Genomic DNA, 17404 nt, shown 5'->3' with positions numbered 1-17404 from the left:
TGCATCGGAGTGGGTCGGGGGCACATGGGTGACAGAGATGTGAAGGACGGCGACCGCACTCTATAACTGCCACTTCTCTTCTTGCCCCAAGCACTGGCTGACGGAGAGCGCTCGCATGATCTCCAAGTCTGGGAACACGGTGGAGTGGGTGACGCCGCTGGAGCTGCCCATCATACAGCCCTACCACCGCAGCAGTAATGTCACGGTGAGAACAAGATTTGGACTAAGACTTGCTAATACGTCTCACAACCACCGGTAGGCGGTCTGATACTTTACCAGTCTGTGGAACACAATTACTTACACTATTCCCTGGTTCAGTTAACCCTTTACTGCCTTAAGGTTTGGTACAATTTTCACTTTTTTTTAAATACACCAGTCATGTCCCCCCAAACACTCGGCTGTTCGGAGCGCCGTCAGGCCATTTTGCATCAAAGTATGTTTTCTGCCGAAACTAAAAGCATACAAATTAGTGTTTTCAGCTAAATGGCGAGCGCAGTGCTACCCCACGGCCATCCGCCCGACATTGCACTGGATTCAATGCTTTATTATTATTTGTTTCCTTCACACTCCCGTAGAAAATAATGGGTGATTCTTGAATAAGATTCCCTAAAAAATAGGACCTGCTGTTACACACCCAGAGGAACCGAGCAGATTGATAGGAAGCTTTATAGGGAAGGAGCTTGTAATTTACTCATATAACCCTCTGCTCATTCTGGGCTGGTGTCCAGTGGGTGGAGCCATCCGTGATTGACAGCCTGTCTTCTGTGAGTGCCCCGCCCACTGGACTCCTAATAGCAGACTAAAAGGATTTGAATGGAGGACATATTGATTATATTTAACCTCAACACTCCACAGATCACCAGTGCTTTGTGGATGGATAGCAGAAAGCAGCGGCTTATATTAGCTTATGGAGGATGAAAGCTTTACACTCCACATTTGAATTGCTGGTTGATGCTACTCCTGTGACTCCATGGGGGCAGTATGTAGGTCAGCCTGTCATATGCTCTTATGTATTGCAGTTCCAGAGCAGCCTGCAGATGGTCTACTTGGCAAATAAAAGCGATGCCAATGAGTAAGTATCCAAATGCAATAATAGTGTATAGAACTGAAAAAGACTTGTGTCCATCCAGTGCACCCTCCCCCGCCCTCCCTTACTCTCCATGTTCATCCAGAAGAAGGCAAAAGAACCCAAGGAGGTAGAAGCCAATTTTCCTCATTTTAGGAAAAAATTCCTTCCCGACTCCAATCTGAAAATTAAAATAATCACCGACCCTTCTGAGTAATCAGTGATTATAACATGTAGTATTGTAACACTCAAGAAAGATGTTCAGAACCTCTTGTACTCTTATATCACCATCACCGCGTCCTCAGGAGAGAGTTCCACAGTCTCACTGCTCTTACAGTAAAGAACCCACTTCTATGTTGTGTAGAAACCTTCTTACCTCTAGATGTAGAGAGCGCCTCCTTGTTACAGTCCTGAGTATAATAGATGGGAGAGATCTCTGTACTGATCCCTGATATATTATACATAGTTATTAGAGCACCCCCTTGTTACAGTCCTCGGTATAATAGATGATGGGAGAGATCTCTGTACTGACCCCTCATATATCTATACATAGTTATTAGAGCGCCCCTTGTTAAAGTCCTGGGTATAATAGATGATGGGAGAGATCTCAGTACTGCCCCCTGATATATTATACATAGTTATTAGAGCGCCCCCTTGTTACAGTCCTGGGTATAATAGATGATGGGAGAGATCTCTGTACTGACCCTTGATATATCTATACATAGTTATTAGAGCGCCCCCTTGTTACAGTCCTGGGATAATAGATGATGGTAGAGATCTCAGTACTGACCCCTGATATATTATACATAGTTATTAGAGCGCCCCCTTGTTACAGTCCTGGGTATAATACATGATGGGAGAGATCTCAGTACTGCCCCCTGATATATCTATACATAGTTATTAGAGCGCCCCCTTGTTACAGTCCTGGGTATAATAGATGATGGGAGAGATCTCTGTACTGACCCTTGATATATCTATACATAGTTATTAGAGCGCCCCCTTGTTACAGTCCTGGGTATAATAGATGATGGGAGAGATCTCTGTACTGACCCTTGATATATCTATACTTAGTTATTAGAGCGCCCCCTTCTTACAGTCCTGGGTATAATAGATGATGGGAGAGATCTCTGTACTGACCTCTGATATATCTATACATAGCTATTAGAGCGCCCCCTTTGTTACAGTCCTGGGTATAATAGATGATGTGATAGATCTCTGTACTGACTACTGATATATTATACATAGTTATTAGAGTGCCCCCTTGTTACAGTCCAGGGTATAATAGATGATGGGAGAGATCTCTGTAGTGACCCCTGATATATCTATACATAGTTATAAGAGCGCCCCCTTGTTACAGTCCTGGGTATAATAGATGATGGGAGAGATCTCTGTAGTGACCCCTGATATATTATACATAGTTATTAGAGTGCCCCCTTGTTACAGTCCAGGGTATAATAGATGATGGGAGAGATCTCTGTACTGACCCCTGATATATTATACATAGTTATTAAAGCGCCCCCTTGTTACAGTCCTGGGTATAATAAATGATGGGAGAGATCTCTGTACTCACCCCTGATATATCTATACATAGTTATTAGAGCGCCCCCTTGTTATAGTCCTGGGTATAATAGATGATGGAAGATTTCTGTACTGACCCCTGATATATCTATACATAGTTATTAGAGCTCCCCCTTGTTACAGTCCTGGGTATAATAGATGATGGGAGAGATCTCTGTACTGACCCCTGATATATTATACATAGTTATTAGAGCGCCCCCTTGTTGCAGTCCTGGGTATAATAAATGATGGGAGAGATCTCTGTACTCACCCCTGATATATCTATACATAGTTATTAGAGCGCCCCCTTGTTATAGTCCTGGGTATAATAGATGATGGGAGAGATCTCTGTACTGACCCCTGATATATCTATACATAGTTATTAGAGCGCCCCCTTGTTACAGTCCTGGGTATAATAGATGATGGGAGAGATCTCTGTACTGACCCCTGATATATTATACATAGTTATTAGAGCACCCCCTTGTTACAGTCCTGGGTATAATAGATGATGGGAGAGATCTCTGTACTGACCCCTGATATATCTATACATAGTTATTAGAGCGCCCCCTTGTTACAGTCCTGGGTATAATAGATGATGGGAGAGATCTCTGTACTGACCCCTGATATATTATACATAGTTATTAGAGCACCCCCTTGTTACAGTCCTGGGTATAATAAATGATGGGAGAGATCTCTGTACTCACCCCTGATATATCTATACATAGTTATTAGAGCGCCCCCTTGTTATAGTCCTGGGTATAATAGATGATGGGAGAGATCTCTGTACTGACCCCTGATATATCTATACATAGTTATTAGAGCGCCCCCTTGTTACAGTCCTGGGTATAATAGATGATGGGAGAGATCTCTGTACTGACCGCTGATATATTATACATAGTTATTAGAGCGCCCCCTTGTTGCAGTCCTGGGTATAATAAATGATGGGAGAGATCTCTGTACTCACCCCTGATATATCTATACATAGTTATTAGAGCGCCCCCTTGTTATAGTCCTGGGTATAATAGATGATGGGAGAGATCTCTGTACTGACCCCTGATATATCTATACATAGTTATTAGAGCGCCCCCTTGTTACAGTCCTGGGTATAATAGATGATGGGAGAGATCTCTGTACTGACCCCTGATATATCTATACATAGTTATTAGAGCGCCCACTTGTTACAGTCCTGGATATAATAGATGATGGGAGAGATCTCTGTACTGACCCCTGATATATCTATACATAGGTATTAGAGCACCCCCTTGTTACAGTCCTGGGTATAACATATGATGGGAGAGATCTCTGTACTGACCCCTGATATATCTCTACATAGTTATTAGATTGCCCTCTTGTTACAGTCCAGGGTATAATAGATGATGGGAGGGATCTCTGTACTGACCCCTGATATATTATACATAGTTATTAGAGCGCCCCCTTGTTACAGTCCTGGGTATGATAGATGATGGGAGGGATCTCAGTACTGACCCCTGATATATCTATACATAGTTATTAGAGCGGCCCCTTGTTACAGTCCTGGGTATAAATAGATGATGGGAGTGATCTCTGTACTGCCCCCTGATATATCTATACATAGTTATTATAGCGCCCCCTTGTTATAGTCCTGGGTATAATAGATGATGAGAGAGATCTCTATACTGACCCCTGATATATTATACATAGCTTTTAGATCGCCCCCTGATTACAGTCCTGTGTATAAATAGATAATGGGAGAGATCTCTGTACTGACCACTAATTTATCTATACATAGTTATTAGAGCGCCCCCTTGTTACAGTCCTGGGTATGATAGATGATGGGAGGGATCTCTGTACTGACCCCTGATATATCTATACTTAGTTATTAGAGCGCCCCCTTGTTACAGTCCTGGGTATAATAGATGATGGGAGAGATCTCTGTACTGACCCCTGATATATCTATACTTAGTTATTAGAGCGCCCCCTTGTTACAGTCCTGGGTATAATAGATGATGGGAGAGATCTCTGTACTGACCCCTGATATATCTATACATAGTTATTAGAGCGGCCCCTTGTTACAGTCCTGGGTATAATAGATGATGGGAGGGATCTCAGTACTGACCCCAGATATATCTATACATAGTTATTAGAGCGCCCCCTTGTTACAGTCCTGGGTATAATAGATGATGGGAGAGATCTCTGTACTGCCCCCTGATATATTAAACATAGTTATTAGAGCGCCCCCTTGTTACAGTCCTCGATATGTTTTACTCTTGGTCATTCCAGCAGTGATGGCCTGTCAGATAATAGAGGTGGAGCAGCCGGAGATCTCTTCCCGCCGGCCTCCCTTCACAGTAAGAGTCATTCAATGATTGAACCCCTGTTTACGTGGAGCGAGCAGCCGCTCAGTAGTCGGTCCATTAGAGAGATGTAACAGAAGAGCTATCGCCTACGGAGCGACTCCTCGCTCAGCGCACTGTCAGGATCCGTGTGTACGCGGGTCGTCACTCCTCTGTAATCACTCGTCTTGAGCAATTATCTGGGTGACTATTGGTCTGTGTAAAGTAGCCTTTGTCGGTGATGAGCGAGCGTTCTGCCAGCGGAGGCCATTCTGTTCAGGGGTTAGATGGACCCGTTATTATGATATACAGCCTTTTACTGGGGCAACACGCTGTAGCGATCCGCAGTAAAGGCCCTTTTACTTGGAACGATTCATTAATAAGAAACGGTTATTGTTTGTTTTTTAACGCAGCCAACGACCAAACGATAAATCCTTCACTTCTTGTTGGTTCCTGTTGTGCAGCACAGAAGCCATCGCAGCTCGTTGAGCGGTGTCACTGGCGCTCGTTCCGTCCCTCTCAGTCACTTGTAGAGCCAGCGATGTATCTGCGGTGTGAGCAGGCAGCGCAGCGACCTCGGACCTCATTTAGTGGAGGACTATGTTGGCGGCACGTTCTGCACTTTGGAAGGAGCTGTGAGCCTCGTCTCATGTTTATGGAACTTCTCGATGTTGTTTCTTCTAGGCGGCCAGACACCATGAAACAGAAGAATGCGTTCCCTCCTAACTTCATCCACTCTCTGGACTCGGCACACATGATGCTCACTGCCTTACACTGTCACAGGTGGGCCTCGCGCATGTTCAAGGGGGGTTACAGCCTCATTTATTAATGTACTCGCTGATTACCCGGCATTGCCCATATATTTTATATTTAGGCACAAAAGTAAAATTGTGTGTGTAATATATATATTATAATGTGTGTGTACTGATTTAATATATTAGTATATGAGGAGGAGGTCGTCTGTGTAATATATTAGTATATGAGGAGGAGGTCGTCTGTGTAATATATTAGTATATGAGGAGGAGGTCGTCTGTGTAATATATTAGTATATGAGGAGGAGGTCGTCTGTGTAATATATTGGTATACGAGGAGGAGGTCGTCTGTGTAATATATTGGTAGATGAGGAGGAGGTCGTCTGTGTAATATATTGGTATACGAGGAGGAGGTCGTCTGTGTTATATATTAGTGTATGTGGAGGAGGTCGTCTGTGTAATATATTGGTATACGAGGAGGAGGTCATCTGTGTAATATATTAGTATATGAGGAGGAGGTCGTCTGTGTAATATATTGGTATACGAGGAGGAGGTCGTCTGTGTTATATATTAGTATATGAGGAGGAGGTCAACGCTGTAATATATTGGTATACGAGGAGGAGGTCGTCTGTGTAATATATTGGTATACGAGGAGGAGGTCGTCTGTGTTATATATTAGTGTATGTGGAGGAGGTCGTCTGTGTAATATATTGGTATACGAGGAGGAGGTCATCTGTGTAATATATTAGTATATGAGGAGGAGGTCGTCTGTGTAATATATTGGTATATGAGGAGGAGGTCGTCTGTGTAAGATATTAGTATATGAGGAGGAGGTCGTCTGTGTAACATATCAGTATATGAGGAGGAGGTCATCAGTGTAATATATTAGTATATGAGGAGGAGGTCATCAGTGTAATATATTGGTATATGAGGAGGAGGTCGTCTGTGTAATATATTGGTATATGAGGAGGAGGTCGTCTGTGTAATATATTGGTATATGAGGAGGAGGTCGTCTGTGTAATATATTGGTATATGAGGAGGAGGTCGTCTGTGTAATATATTGGTATACGAGGAGGAGGTCGTCTGTGTAATATATTGGTATACGAGGAGGAGGTCGTCTGTGTAATATATTAGTATATGAGGAGGAGGTCGTCTGTGTAATATATTAGTATATGAGGAGGAGGTCGTCTGTGTAATATATTAGTATATGAGGAGGAGGTCGTCTGTGTAATATATTGGTATATGAGGAGGAGGTCGTCTGTGTAATATATTGGTATAGGAGGAGGAGGTCGTCTGTGTAATATATTGGTATACGAGGAGGAGGTCGTCTGTGTAATATATTGGTATACGAGGAGGAGGTCGTCTGTGTAATATATTGGTATACGAGGAGGAGGTCGTCTGTGTAATATATTGGTATATGAGGAGGAGGTCGTCTGTGTAATATATTGGTATATGAGGAGGAGGTCGTCTGTGTAATATATTGGTATATGAGGAGGAGGTCGTCTGTGTAATATATTGGTATATGAGGAGGAGGTCGTCTGTGTAATATATTGGTATATGAGGAGGAGGTCGTCTGTGTAATATATTGGTATATGAGGAGGAGGTCGTCTGTGTAATATATTGGTATATGAGGAGGAGGTCGTCTCTGTAATATATTGGTATATGAGGAGGAGGTCATCAGTGTAATATATTAGTATATGAGGAGGAGGTCGACTGTGTTATATATTGGTATATGAGGAGGAGGTCGTCTGTGTAATATATTAGTATATGAGGAGGAGGTCGACTGTGTTATATATTGGTATATGAGGAGGAGGTCGTCTGTGTAATATATTGGTATATGAGGAGGAGGTCGTCTGTGTAATATATTGGTATATGAGGAGGAGGTCGTCTGTGTAATATATTAGTATATGAGGAGGAGGTCATCAGTGTAATATATTAGTATATGAGGATTAGGTCATCAGTGTAATATATTAGTATATGAGGAGGAGGTCGTCTGTGTAATATATTAGTATATGAGGATTAGGTCATCAGTGTAATATATTAGTATATGAGGAGGAGGTCGTCTGTGTAATATATTAGTGTATAATGAGGAAGTCGTCTGTGTAATATATTAGTATATGAGGAGGAGGTCGTCTGTGTAATATATTGGTATATGAGGAGGAGGTCGTCTGTGTAATATATTGGTATATGAGGAGGAGGTCGTCTGTGTAATATATTGGTATACGAGGAGGAGGTCGTCTGTGTAATATATTGGTATACGAGGAGGAGGTCGTCTGTGTAATATATTGGTATATGAGGAGGAGGTCGTCTGTGTAATATATTGGTATATGAGGAGGAGGTCGTCTGTGTAATATATTGGTATATGAGGAGGAGGTCGTCTGTGTAATATATTGGTATATGAAGAGGAGGTCGTCTGTGTAATATATTAGTGTATAATGAGGAGGAGGTCATCAGTGTAATATATTAGTATATGAGGAGGAGGTCGTCTGTGTAATATATTGGTATATGAGGAGGAGGTCATCAGTGTAATATATTGGTATATGAGGAGGAGGTCGTCTGTGTAGTATATTAGTATATGAGGAGGAGGTCGTCTGTGTAATATATTAGTATATAATGAGGAGGAGGTCATCAGTGTAATATATTAGTATATGAGGAGGAGGTCGTCTGTGTAATATATTGGTATATGAGGAGGAGGTCATCAGTGTAATATATTAGTATATGAGGAGGAGGTCGTCTGTGTAATATATTGGTATATGAGGAGGAGGTCATCAGTGTAATATATTAGTATATGAGGAGGCGGTCGACTGTGTTATATATTGGTATATGAGGAGGAGGTCGACTGTGTAATATATTAGTATATGAGGAGGAGGTCGACTGTGTAATATATTAGTATATGAGGAGGAGGTCGTCTGTGTAATATATTGGTATATGAGGAGGAAGTCGTCTGTGTAATATATTAGTATATGAGGAGGAGGTCGTCTGTGTAATATATTGGTATATGAGGAGGAGGTCGTCTGTGTAGTATATTGGTATATGAGGAGGAGGTCGTCTGTGTAATATATTAGTGTATAATGAGGAGGTCGTCTGAGTTAGAGAAGACTGTGAAATTAAAAACATCTGTTCAAGTCTAATTCCAGCATTCCATCCCCCCTCCTCCCCAGGGTAGTGGGGCGGGTCTTATCCCCCCAAATTTGTCCCCATGGAATTAGTTATGTATAATTTCAAGTTTGGTTGAGCTATGGTGGCATGCACAGGCGCAGAGAGAGAGAGACAGAGAGAGGCGCAGAGAGAGTGTGTGTGTGTGAGACGCAGACATCCTATTTTATATATATATAGATGTGCTCTCTTCAGGTTTCCCAGAACTAGCACAGCGCTGTACACGGTGCGGTGGCCCAGAATGGTACTGCATGCTCAGTCTGCCTTGTATTGTGCTTATATTGAGAATTTCTTCAGCATATGATGTAATTCCACCACATTTCTTTCTTACAGGCGTGGAATAACCTTTGTGTCTGTTCATGACTGTTTCTGGACTCACGCAGATACTGTGGACATAATGAACAAGGTGGGCTTTTCCAGGGGGTCCCCGTTAGATAATATTTAGTAATAATTATCCTTATGTTGTGTGAAATCTATGAAGAAGAAGAATCTTCTACTCCCAGGAGGTGAACGACTTCTTGCTCTTTCTCCAGCTGTTGGCCTGTCCTCTGGATAAGTCATCAGCAGTTGAGGAGGGGGTCCGCCGCTCGGGATCCCACGTTGCACCTAAACATACACTTTTGTCTGTCCATATACCACCTGTTACTTTATGCCAACATCTTGGTGCACGGTGCCACGTTTGAAGCCAAACCCCTTGCTGAACAAGGCACAGAAGGCGTCTAAACATATAATAAGTTGTACAAGAGACGCCAGGGGTTTGGCAGGAACTGATCCTGGAACATTTAGGTTAGTAAATCTCATTCATAGGAACGCATCTGGTGGCCCTCAGTCTGATCTACCATCTGGTGGCCCTCAGTCTGATCTACCTCTACCGGGATGATTCTTGGTAAATATGGTAGAATGTGAAGTATCGGCCGCTTTCAGACGAGTCTGTATTGCAGGCGCATTTCTGCTCCTGTAATAGGCATGTGTCCCGGCCCGGCTGGAGGTTCTACTGACCCAAACTCTGAGCATTAAAGACTTCGGCCTCAAAAAATACAATCCGCACAGAATCTGCCGTGGATTTGCTTTAACCCTTTCCAATCCACTGTCTGACCTCTGAAGACATTATGATTTAAGGCCGTACAGCTTCGATGTTGGAAGACGTCCGTCGGGGTTCTTTTACTGTATATTGCCAGCCTCTCTGCTGTTGGAGCCTATTTAACGTGTCACCTCATGAAGTACTGGCTTTAGCCAGCAGATGGCGCTGTTGTATAACGGCAGAAAAAGAGTAAGCCCCCTAGGAAAAGCAGAATACAAATTGGATTGGAAAGGGTTAAATGGTATGTTTTTTGCATGCAGATATCCGCACACATTGCTATCAATGTGATAGCATCCGCGCGGATTCCGCCGCGGAATGCGCGGCAAATGGAGCATGCCGCGTTTTTTCTCCCGCGCATGAAAAACGCAATTCTTTTAAAATGCCATCCACGGGTGCAAAAATCAATTTAATGGACCCGCGGATGGCAATGATTCCCTACGGGCAAAATCCGCAGCGGAATCCGCAACTCCATTTACCCAGTGGACATGAGGCCTTCAGGTCAGTAACCCGCGGTCGGACCGGGACACGCGTCCATATTATGGAAGCAAAAATGTGCCTGTAATAAGTCTTAACCCCTTGATGCTCTTGTGGGTGCAGGTACACCCACCATCATTCCTGAAGCTGATCACAACTGCTAACCTATTAATGATGCTGTCAGTTCGGATGCCCGATTGTATTTGGGGAGAACCGCTTGTTCTCTGCTGCTCCTGTCCATCGTTGCAGCAGAGCACTTGTGTGGTTACGCCCTCGGATCAGAACAATAACCGTAGTGCTTCTCCACAGGTCTGCCGGGAGCAGTTCGTGTCTCTGCACAGTCAGCCCATATTAAAGGACCTCTCACAGTTCTTGATAGGAAAATACTGCAACAAGTAAGTACAGAAATGAAGAGGCACTTAGTCTCCAGCAGGGCTGTGGGGGGCGCTCAGTCTCCAGCAGGGCTGTGGGGGGGCGCTCAGTCTCCAGCAGGGCTGTGGGGGGGCGCTCAGTCTCCAGCAGGGCTGTGGGGGGGCGCTCAGTCTCCAGCAGGGCTGTGGGGGGGCGCTCAGTCTCCAGCAGGGCTGTGGGGGGGCGCTCAGTCTTCAGCAGGGCTGTGGGGGGGCGCTCAGTCTCCAGCAGGGCTGTGGGGGGGCGCTCAGTCTCCAGCAGGGCTGTGGGGGGGCGCTCAGTCTCCAGCAGGGCTGTGGGGGGGCGCTCAGTCTCCAGCAGGGCTGTGGGGGGGCGCTCAGTCTCCAGCAGGGCTGTGGGGGGGCGCTCAGTCTCCAGCAGGGCTGTGGGGGGGCGCTCAGTCTCCAGCAGGGCTGTGGGGGGGCGCTCAGTCTCCAGCAGGGCTGTGGGGGGGCGCTCAGTCTCCAGCAGGGCTGTGGGGGGGCGCTCAGTCTCCAGCAGGGCTGTGGGGGGGGGCGCTCAGTCTCCAGCAGGGCTGTGGGGGGGGGCGCTCAGTCTCCAGCAGGGCTGTGGGGGGGCGCTCAGTCTCCAGCAGGGCTGTGGGGGGGCGCTCAGTCTCCAGCAGGGCTGTGGGGGGGCGCTCAGTCTCCAGCAGGGCTGTGGGGGGGCGCTCAGTCTCCAGCAGGGCTGTGGGGGGGCGCTCAGTCTCCAGCAGGGCTGTGGGGGGGCGCTCAGTCTCCAGCAGGGCTGTGGGGGGGCGCTCAGTCTCCAGCAGGGCTGTGGGGGGGCGCTCAGTCTCCAGCAGGGCTGTGGGGGGGCGCTCAGTCTCCAGCAGGGCTGTGGGGGGGCGCTCAGTCTCCAGCAGGGCTGTGGGGGGGCGCTCAGTCTCCAGCAGGGCTGTGGGGGGGCGCTCAGTCTCCAGCAGGGCTGTGGGGGGGCGCTCAGTCTCCAGCAGGGCTGTGGGGGGGCGCTCAGTCTCCAGCAGGGCTGTGGGGGGGCGCTCAGTCTCCAGCAGGGCTGTGGGGGGGCGCTCAGTCTCCAGCAGGGCTGTGGGGGGGCGCTCAGTCTCCAGCAGGGCTGTGGGGGGGCGCTCAGTCTCCAGCAGGGCTGTGGGGGGGCGCTCAGTCTCCAGCAGGGCTGTGGGGGGGGCGCTCAGTCTCCAGCAGGGCTGTGGGGGGGGCGCTCAGTCTCCAGCAGGGCTGTGGGGGGGGCGCTCAGTCTCCAGCAGGGCTGTGGGGGGGGCGCTCAGTCTCCAGCAGGGCTGTGGGGGGGCGCTCAGTCTCCAGCAGGGCTGTGGGGGGCGCTCAGTCTCCAGCAGGGCTGTGGGGGGCGCTCAGTCTCCAGCAGGGCTGTGGGGGGGCGCTCTTCACCTCTCCTTAATCTACTACAGTGCTTCATTGAAATGGAATGCGTTTGTCGCTGGTGCAGAATGCAGACTGCAGGCCTTGCTGTGTGGCTCTACTGATCACAATGTGTCTGGTGATTCATTCTCTTTTTATGGCTTGCAGTGCACAAAGCCATCCTGCAGAAAACCGGAAAATGCTGGATCTCTTCAGTGATGTTCCTGAAACAGGTAAGAAAGTCCTGCTAAAAGGGGGCGAGCACTCCTATCTGGTGCAGCGGGCCCGGTGTCCACAGCCGTCCCCTGAGCTGCCGATGACGGCCTCCGCTGGCTTCTCTTGCACTCTATACTTGGAGGTGTTACAATGTCTTTCTTTCCTCCCAGGGGCCTTTAACCTGGAGCACGTGAAGGATTCTACCTACTTCTTCAGCTGATGCCTGGCCGGCGTGCCGCCGCGGACGTGCTCTAGCGCTGTGGAGTAGCGCAGCCGTCTGCCTATCCTTCCTGTGGAAGCTTTATTCCCGGTTTGCTTTCTCCGGAGCCTCGCCTGCCGCGGTCCCAGCTGGGCGATAAATAAATCCTAAACCCCTTTTTAGAAGCTCTTGAGATGTGTTTTGTGTTCTCGCATGTAAGACGTCCCACGGAATCACTAGATCTGGTCTCCTCTACTACAGAACTCCTTCCTTCACCTATCAGTAACACCTTCTGGATGGAGATAAGCCATGTCCTACTGCAGATTATCTCCCTGCTGCCCAGTAACACAAGACACCGTTCAGAAATATCTGTTTATTGCACACACAGAGAAGCTGGAATCATTAGCTTAGTAAAGTGCAGCTTCTGCAGAGGCCGGAGACCCTGCACTCTTCTATGGACCCCCCCACCTCCAAAATACATTCATCAGTGACATTGCCAGCCACACACGGTGGCACTGCCACCACGGAGAAGAGGGGAACATCCTCCTTCAAATAATATAAACCTAGAGATTTCTTTCTGGAGACTGGGAGAACTTTCAGTAAATAAGTTAAATGGCATTACCTGTGTCCTCCTGCAGGGCAGTCCCATGTAAAACACATTGTTTCCCCCAATACTTCTTTTCTTTTATTTGGAAAGCTATTTAATTTTTAAAAAGTCTTTCTTTTTTCTGTTTTTTATTCAGAGCCCCGTGGAATGTAGGAATGGTTCTTGGGTCTATGCAGTGTTGCCACAAGCTGCTATAGTAGAACCTGCTGTATTCTGCCACAAAGCCAGCGGATGGCGGAATGAATGCTTACTGCCCCGAACAGTGTTCCATCCTCCGGTCCTCAAGGACCCCAACAGGTCAGGATTTCCCCAGTATCGCACAGGTGATGTAGTTGTCGGTGCTGCAGACATTGCCACAGGTGTGCTTACCATACGATACCTGAAGACCTGACCTATTGGGGTCCCTGAGGAGCGGAGCTGGGGACCACTGACCCAGAAACAAACGGTATGAAAGTCTGGATGGGACTGCCCCGGCTAGGATGGCTCCATAAAGCAGTGGTCCGGGCTCGTTCACACCGGGTGGTCTGCAGTGTACTGGGGGGGACGCACTGAGACCGTAGACAGTGGATTACAGCTTCGTTCTATAGCGGTAAACCTCGCACTACTGGCAAAGAGAACACAACAGCCGCCCGTCTGACCGGCCTGCGGAAATCGTGCGTTTCGTCCCCAACCAGCGCTACATCACCAGATGCAAATAAGCCCCGGAATGGGTTGGCTGCAGCGTTCTTCCTTCACGACGCGTGAAAAGTCCTGCCATGTAGCGTCTACGTCTCTACAGCTATAGGATACACTCCACCCCTGTCCTATATCAGGATGTATAGTGTACAGAGTATACAGGTATATATATCAATATACAGAATATGGCTTTCTAAAATACAATCCATGAAATGACGAACAGCAGGAAGAAAAAGAAACCCAATGGAGGAGAAGAAAAGAAGGGGCTGAAACACACAGAAGTCCTTTGGTGCGAGGGATCTGCAGAGGCGAAGGGCTGCTTGGCACCAATTAACCAGGAGGACGTTGTAAACTAGCAGCGGCATGGCATGCGGGTCGTTACTGGCTGCCAGTCTGTCTTTTCTTTAATGTCTATGTTTCTATTAAATCAAGTGTTGAGCCTTATTAGTGGCATCGGTGGGCGACACGGCTGGCATCATTATTGCTGTAAGGATAGATCTAATACCACATCATTGCTGCTAGACTTCTAGTTATTAGTACTCTACCTAGTCGAACATTTGGGTGGTTTAACCCCTCGAGGGGCGGGAGCGGCACTGGCTGCGCTGCTAGCATCCATCCTGTGATCTCACATACAAATGTGTCCCTCCAAATAAAAAGGATTAGAAATTAAATGGCTTGTGATCATAGAAATAGAGGTGCTTGATATGAGATCTGTAGGTGACACTGTCACTAGATGAAGGTAGTCCGCGCGGACTGGCGGACACAAACCGCCCGCAGCTTGCATCCAACTATTGGCTTAGTATGTTTTGGGCGTAACTTGTAGCTTTTCGATTTGCTTGAGGATCTATCCAGCAGGCCAACCAAAAACTCCTCGGCATCCAACAGCCTCCTCCGCAATGACAGGCCGGCCGGCACTCTTCCCCTTCACAGCGGTGCCACATGTTGCTACTCTGGTAAACGGCAGCGGAGTCTTGTGGTAGACGGCTGGCGGAGGTGGCGTTTACGGAGTTTACTACGCATTCCCCTGACATTTTCACGCATTTAATACCTCCGCTACTCAAAAGGTTGCTCGTCATGAAGCAGTGAAAATACTAGGAAATTAGCAAAATACAAAGAGTGACTGACTACAAGTGCACATTTTACTTTCTCAGTTATGTACTGGCAAGTACCACCCAAAACGGCTGACAGTAAGTGTTCTCACTGTGTCACAAGTTTGCAGACAGCCTCCCTCTTACTGGATCGGGGTCAGGGGCGCTGACCACCGAATCTTTCCTGCCTCCTAATGATGATACTGCTGCAGAGTCCGAGATCCCACCCACTGTGCCAGAAGAGGACAATTGGTGGGAGAGGGCAAGCCTTGCAGGGGCAGGCACCCTGGGGGCCGCCTGTGGCCCCAAGCCCCCCTTGGCTGCAGGAGACGTTAAGCTGCCAGTTACTTGTGGGGGAGCTGGTGGGCTACGGAGCTGGGACGCTCCCTGAGGCAGTGAGGGCTGTGAAGCAGAAAGAGGACGAGACTCGCGTGTCAGGGTAGCAGATTGCAGAGAGTGTGTGCTCTTGTGTACAGAGAGCCGATGCGGAGAGGCAGAAGCCCCAGCATGGGTGAGAGAAAGTTGAGAGCCTGTTTGGTTTTTGGCTGGGTAGGCAAAGTTCTGAGACACTCTTGGCGATTGGTTTGGAGGGCTGGGTACAAATGCGGACTGTCGACGTGGACCTTGACAGGGAGGTGGGTGATGCTGTAAGAGCTGCAAGGGTGGCTGGAAAAGAGCTGGGGATACAGAAAACGCTCCAGGCCCTCCTTGGGCATATTGGAGCCGTCTCATTATTCGGGGAGACCCCACTAATGGGCTAGCCATTGGGGGACAAAAACTCATGGCCACGGCTTGCTGTAAGGTTGCAATAGCAGAAGTGACTTGGGGTTGTGGAGAAGGAGGATTGCATGTGGCATACATCCCTCCACTCAGCTGGTTGAGCTCCGCCTGGTGCACCATCTCACGATCATACTTCACAATCTCCTGGATAATTTCATTTTCCTGGTTGTTGAAAACACCCGAGTTCAAGTCATGCTGAACCTTGTGCATCAATATGGAGTTCTTCTTCCCTGTGGGGAAAGACAAAAAGGTTCAGTTTAGGTAAATGGCAGGATGATTCTTCAGTTGTATAAAACCCACCTTTACCACTCAAGCCTTTGATTCCAGGTCTCTGCAGCTTACTCCTCCGAGTAATGCCAGTGGTAATCGCCCACCATTCTATACCCGGATGCCCATCACCCAGCCTTGACCCCAGCGGGGATATAATATGTTGCTGCATCACTGATAGACTTGTGGAGCCCTTAATACATGCAGAGATTGTGAACCCCTCACCGCACTACTACTGTGTTCAGAAGGAAGGCAACATAAATGTGGGGCTCCAAACTTATTGTCCAACTACTGCTAAAATGCAGACCGTGGGGGAGACTTCGAGTGGTTCTCCAATCTCTACCCAACAGGTTTTCTCTAAGCGTAAAGAGCTGATCAGGCCGCGCTCTCGTTACCTGCCACATCTAGACGTTGATCAGGCCGCGCTCTCGTTACCTGCCACATCTAGACGTTGATCAGGCCGCGCTCTCGTTACCTGCCACATCTAGACGTTGATCAGGCCGCGCTCTCGTTACCTGCCACATCTAGACGTTGATCAGGCCGCGCTCTCGTTACCTGCCACATCTAGACGTTGATCAGGCCGCGCTCTCGTTACCTGCCACATCTAGACGTTGATCAGGCCGCGCTCTCGTTACCTGCCACATCTAGACGTTGATCAGGCCGCGCTCTCGTTACCTGCCACATCTAGACGTTGATCAGGCCGCGCTCTCGTTACCTGCCACATCTAGACGTTGATCAGGCCGCGCTCTCGTTACCTGCCACATCTAGACGTTGATCAGGCCGCGCTCTCGTTACCTGCCACATCTAGACGTTGATCAGGCCGCGCTCTCGTTACCTGCCACATCTAGACGTTGATCAGGCCGCGCTCTCGTTACCTGCCACATCTAGACGTTGATCAGGCCGCGCTCTCGTTACCTGCCACATCTAGACGTTGATCAGGCCGCGCTCTCGTTACCTGCCACATCTAGACGTTGATCAGGCCGCGCTCTCGTTACCTGCCACATCTAGACGTTGATCAGGCCGCGCTCTCGTTACCTGCCACATCTAGACGTTGATCAGGCCGCGCTCTCGTTACCTGCCACATCTAGACGTTGATCAGGCCGCGCTCTCGTTACCTGCCACATCTAGACGTTGATCAGGCCGCGCTCTCGTTACCTGCCACATCAAGACGTTGATCAGGCCGCGCTCTCGTTACCTGCCACATCTAGACGTTGATCAGGCCGCGCTCTCGTTACCTGCCACATCTAGACGTTGATCAGGCCGCGCTCTCGTCACCTGCCACATCTAGACGTTGATCAGGCCGCGCTCTCGTCACCTGCCACATCTAGACGTTGATCAGGCCGCGCTCTCGTCACCTGCCACATCTAGACGTTGATCAGGCCGCGCTCTCGTCACCTGCCACATCTAGACGTTGATCAGGCCG

General features: G+C 48.1%; 2 protein-coding genes across 2 annotated transcripts in view; one reads left to right on the top strand and one right to left on the bottom strand.

Moving 5' to 3' along the window:
* POLRMT (RNA polymerase mitochondrial) overlaps positions 1-12749 on the top strand; it is a 55071-nt gene extending 42322 nt beyond the window's left edge. The window contains exons 15-21 of the mRNA XM_066604763.1: positions 92-205; positions 1020-1072; positions 5620-5718; positions 9177-9249; positions 10708-10793; positions 12318-12382; positions 12536-12749. Coding sequence (XP_066460860.1) covers positions 92-205; positions 1020-1072; positions 5620-5718; positions 9177-9249; positions 10708-10793; positions 12318-12382; positions 12536-12585 — 540 coding nt within the window. The 3' untranslated portion in view covers positions 12586-12749. The remainder of the gene's footprint in view (positions 1-91; positions 206-1019; positions 1073-5619; positions 5719-9176; positions 9250-10707; positions 10794-12317; positions 12383-12535) is intronic.
* Positions 12750-12922: 173 nt separating this feature from the next.
* The window catches only part of HCN2 (hyperpolarization activated cyclic nucleotide gated potassium and sodium channel 2), a 71600-nt gene continuing 67118 nt past the window's right edge, over positions 12923-17404 (bottom strand). The window contains exon 8 of the mRNA XM_066604764.1: positions 12923-15944. Within this exon, the coding sequence (XP_066460861.1) occupies positions 15052-15944 (893 nt within the window). The 3' untranslated portion in view covers positions 12923-15051. The remainder of the gene's footprint in view (positions 15945-17404) is intronic.

Source organism: Eleutherodactylus coqui, chromosome 5 (genome assembly GCF_035609145.1).
Source record: "Eleutherodactylus coqui strain aEleCoq1 chromosome 5, aEleCoq1.hap1, whole genome shotgun sequence".
Lineage (NCBI taxonomy): Eukaryota > Metazoa > Chordata > Amphibia > Anura > Eleutherodactylidae > Eleutherodactylus > Eleutherodactylus coqui.
The sequence above is the reverse complement of the archived record's forward strand: the minus strand, read 5'-3'. Positions and strand labels throughout refer to the sequence as shown.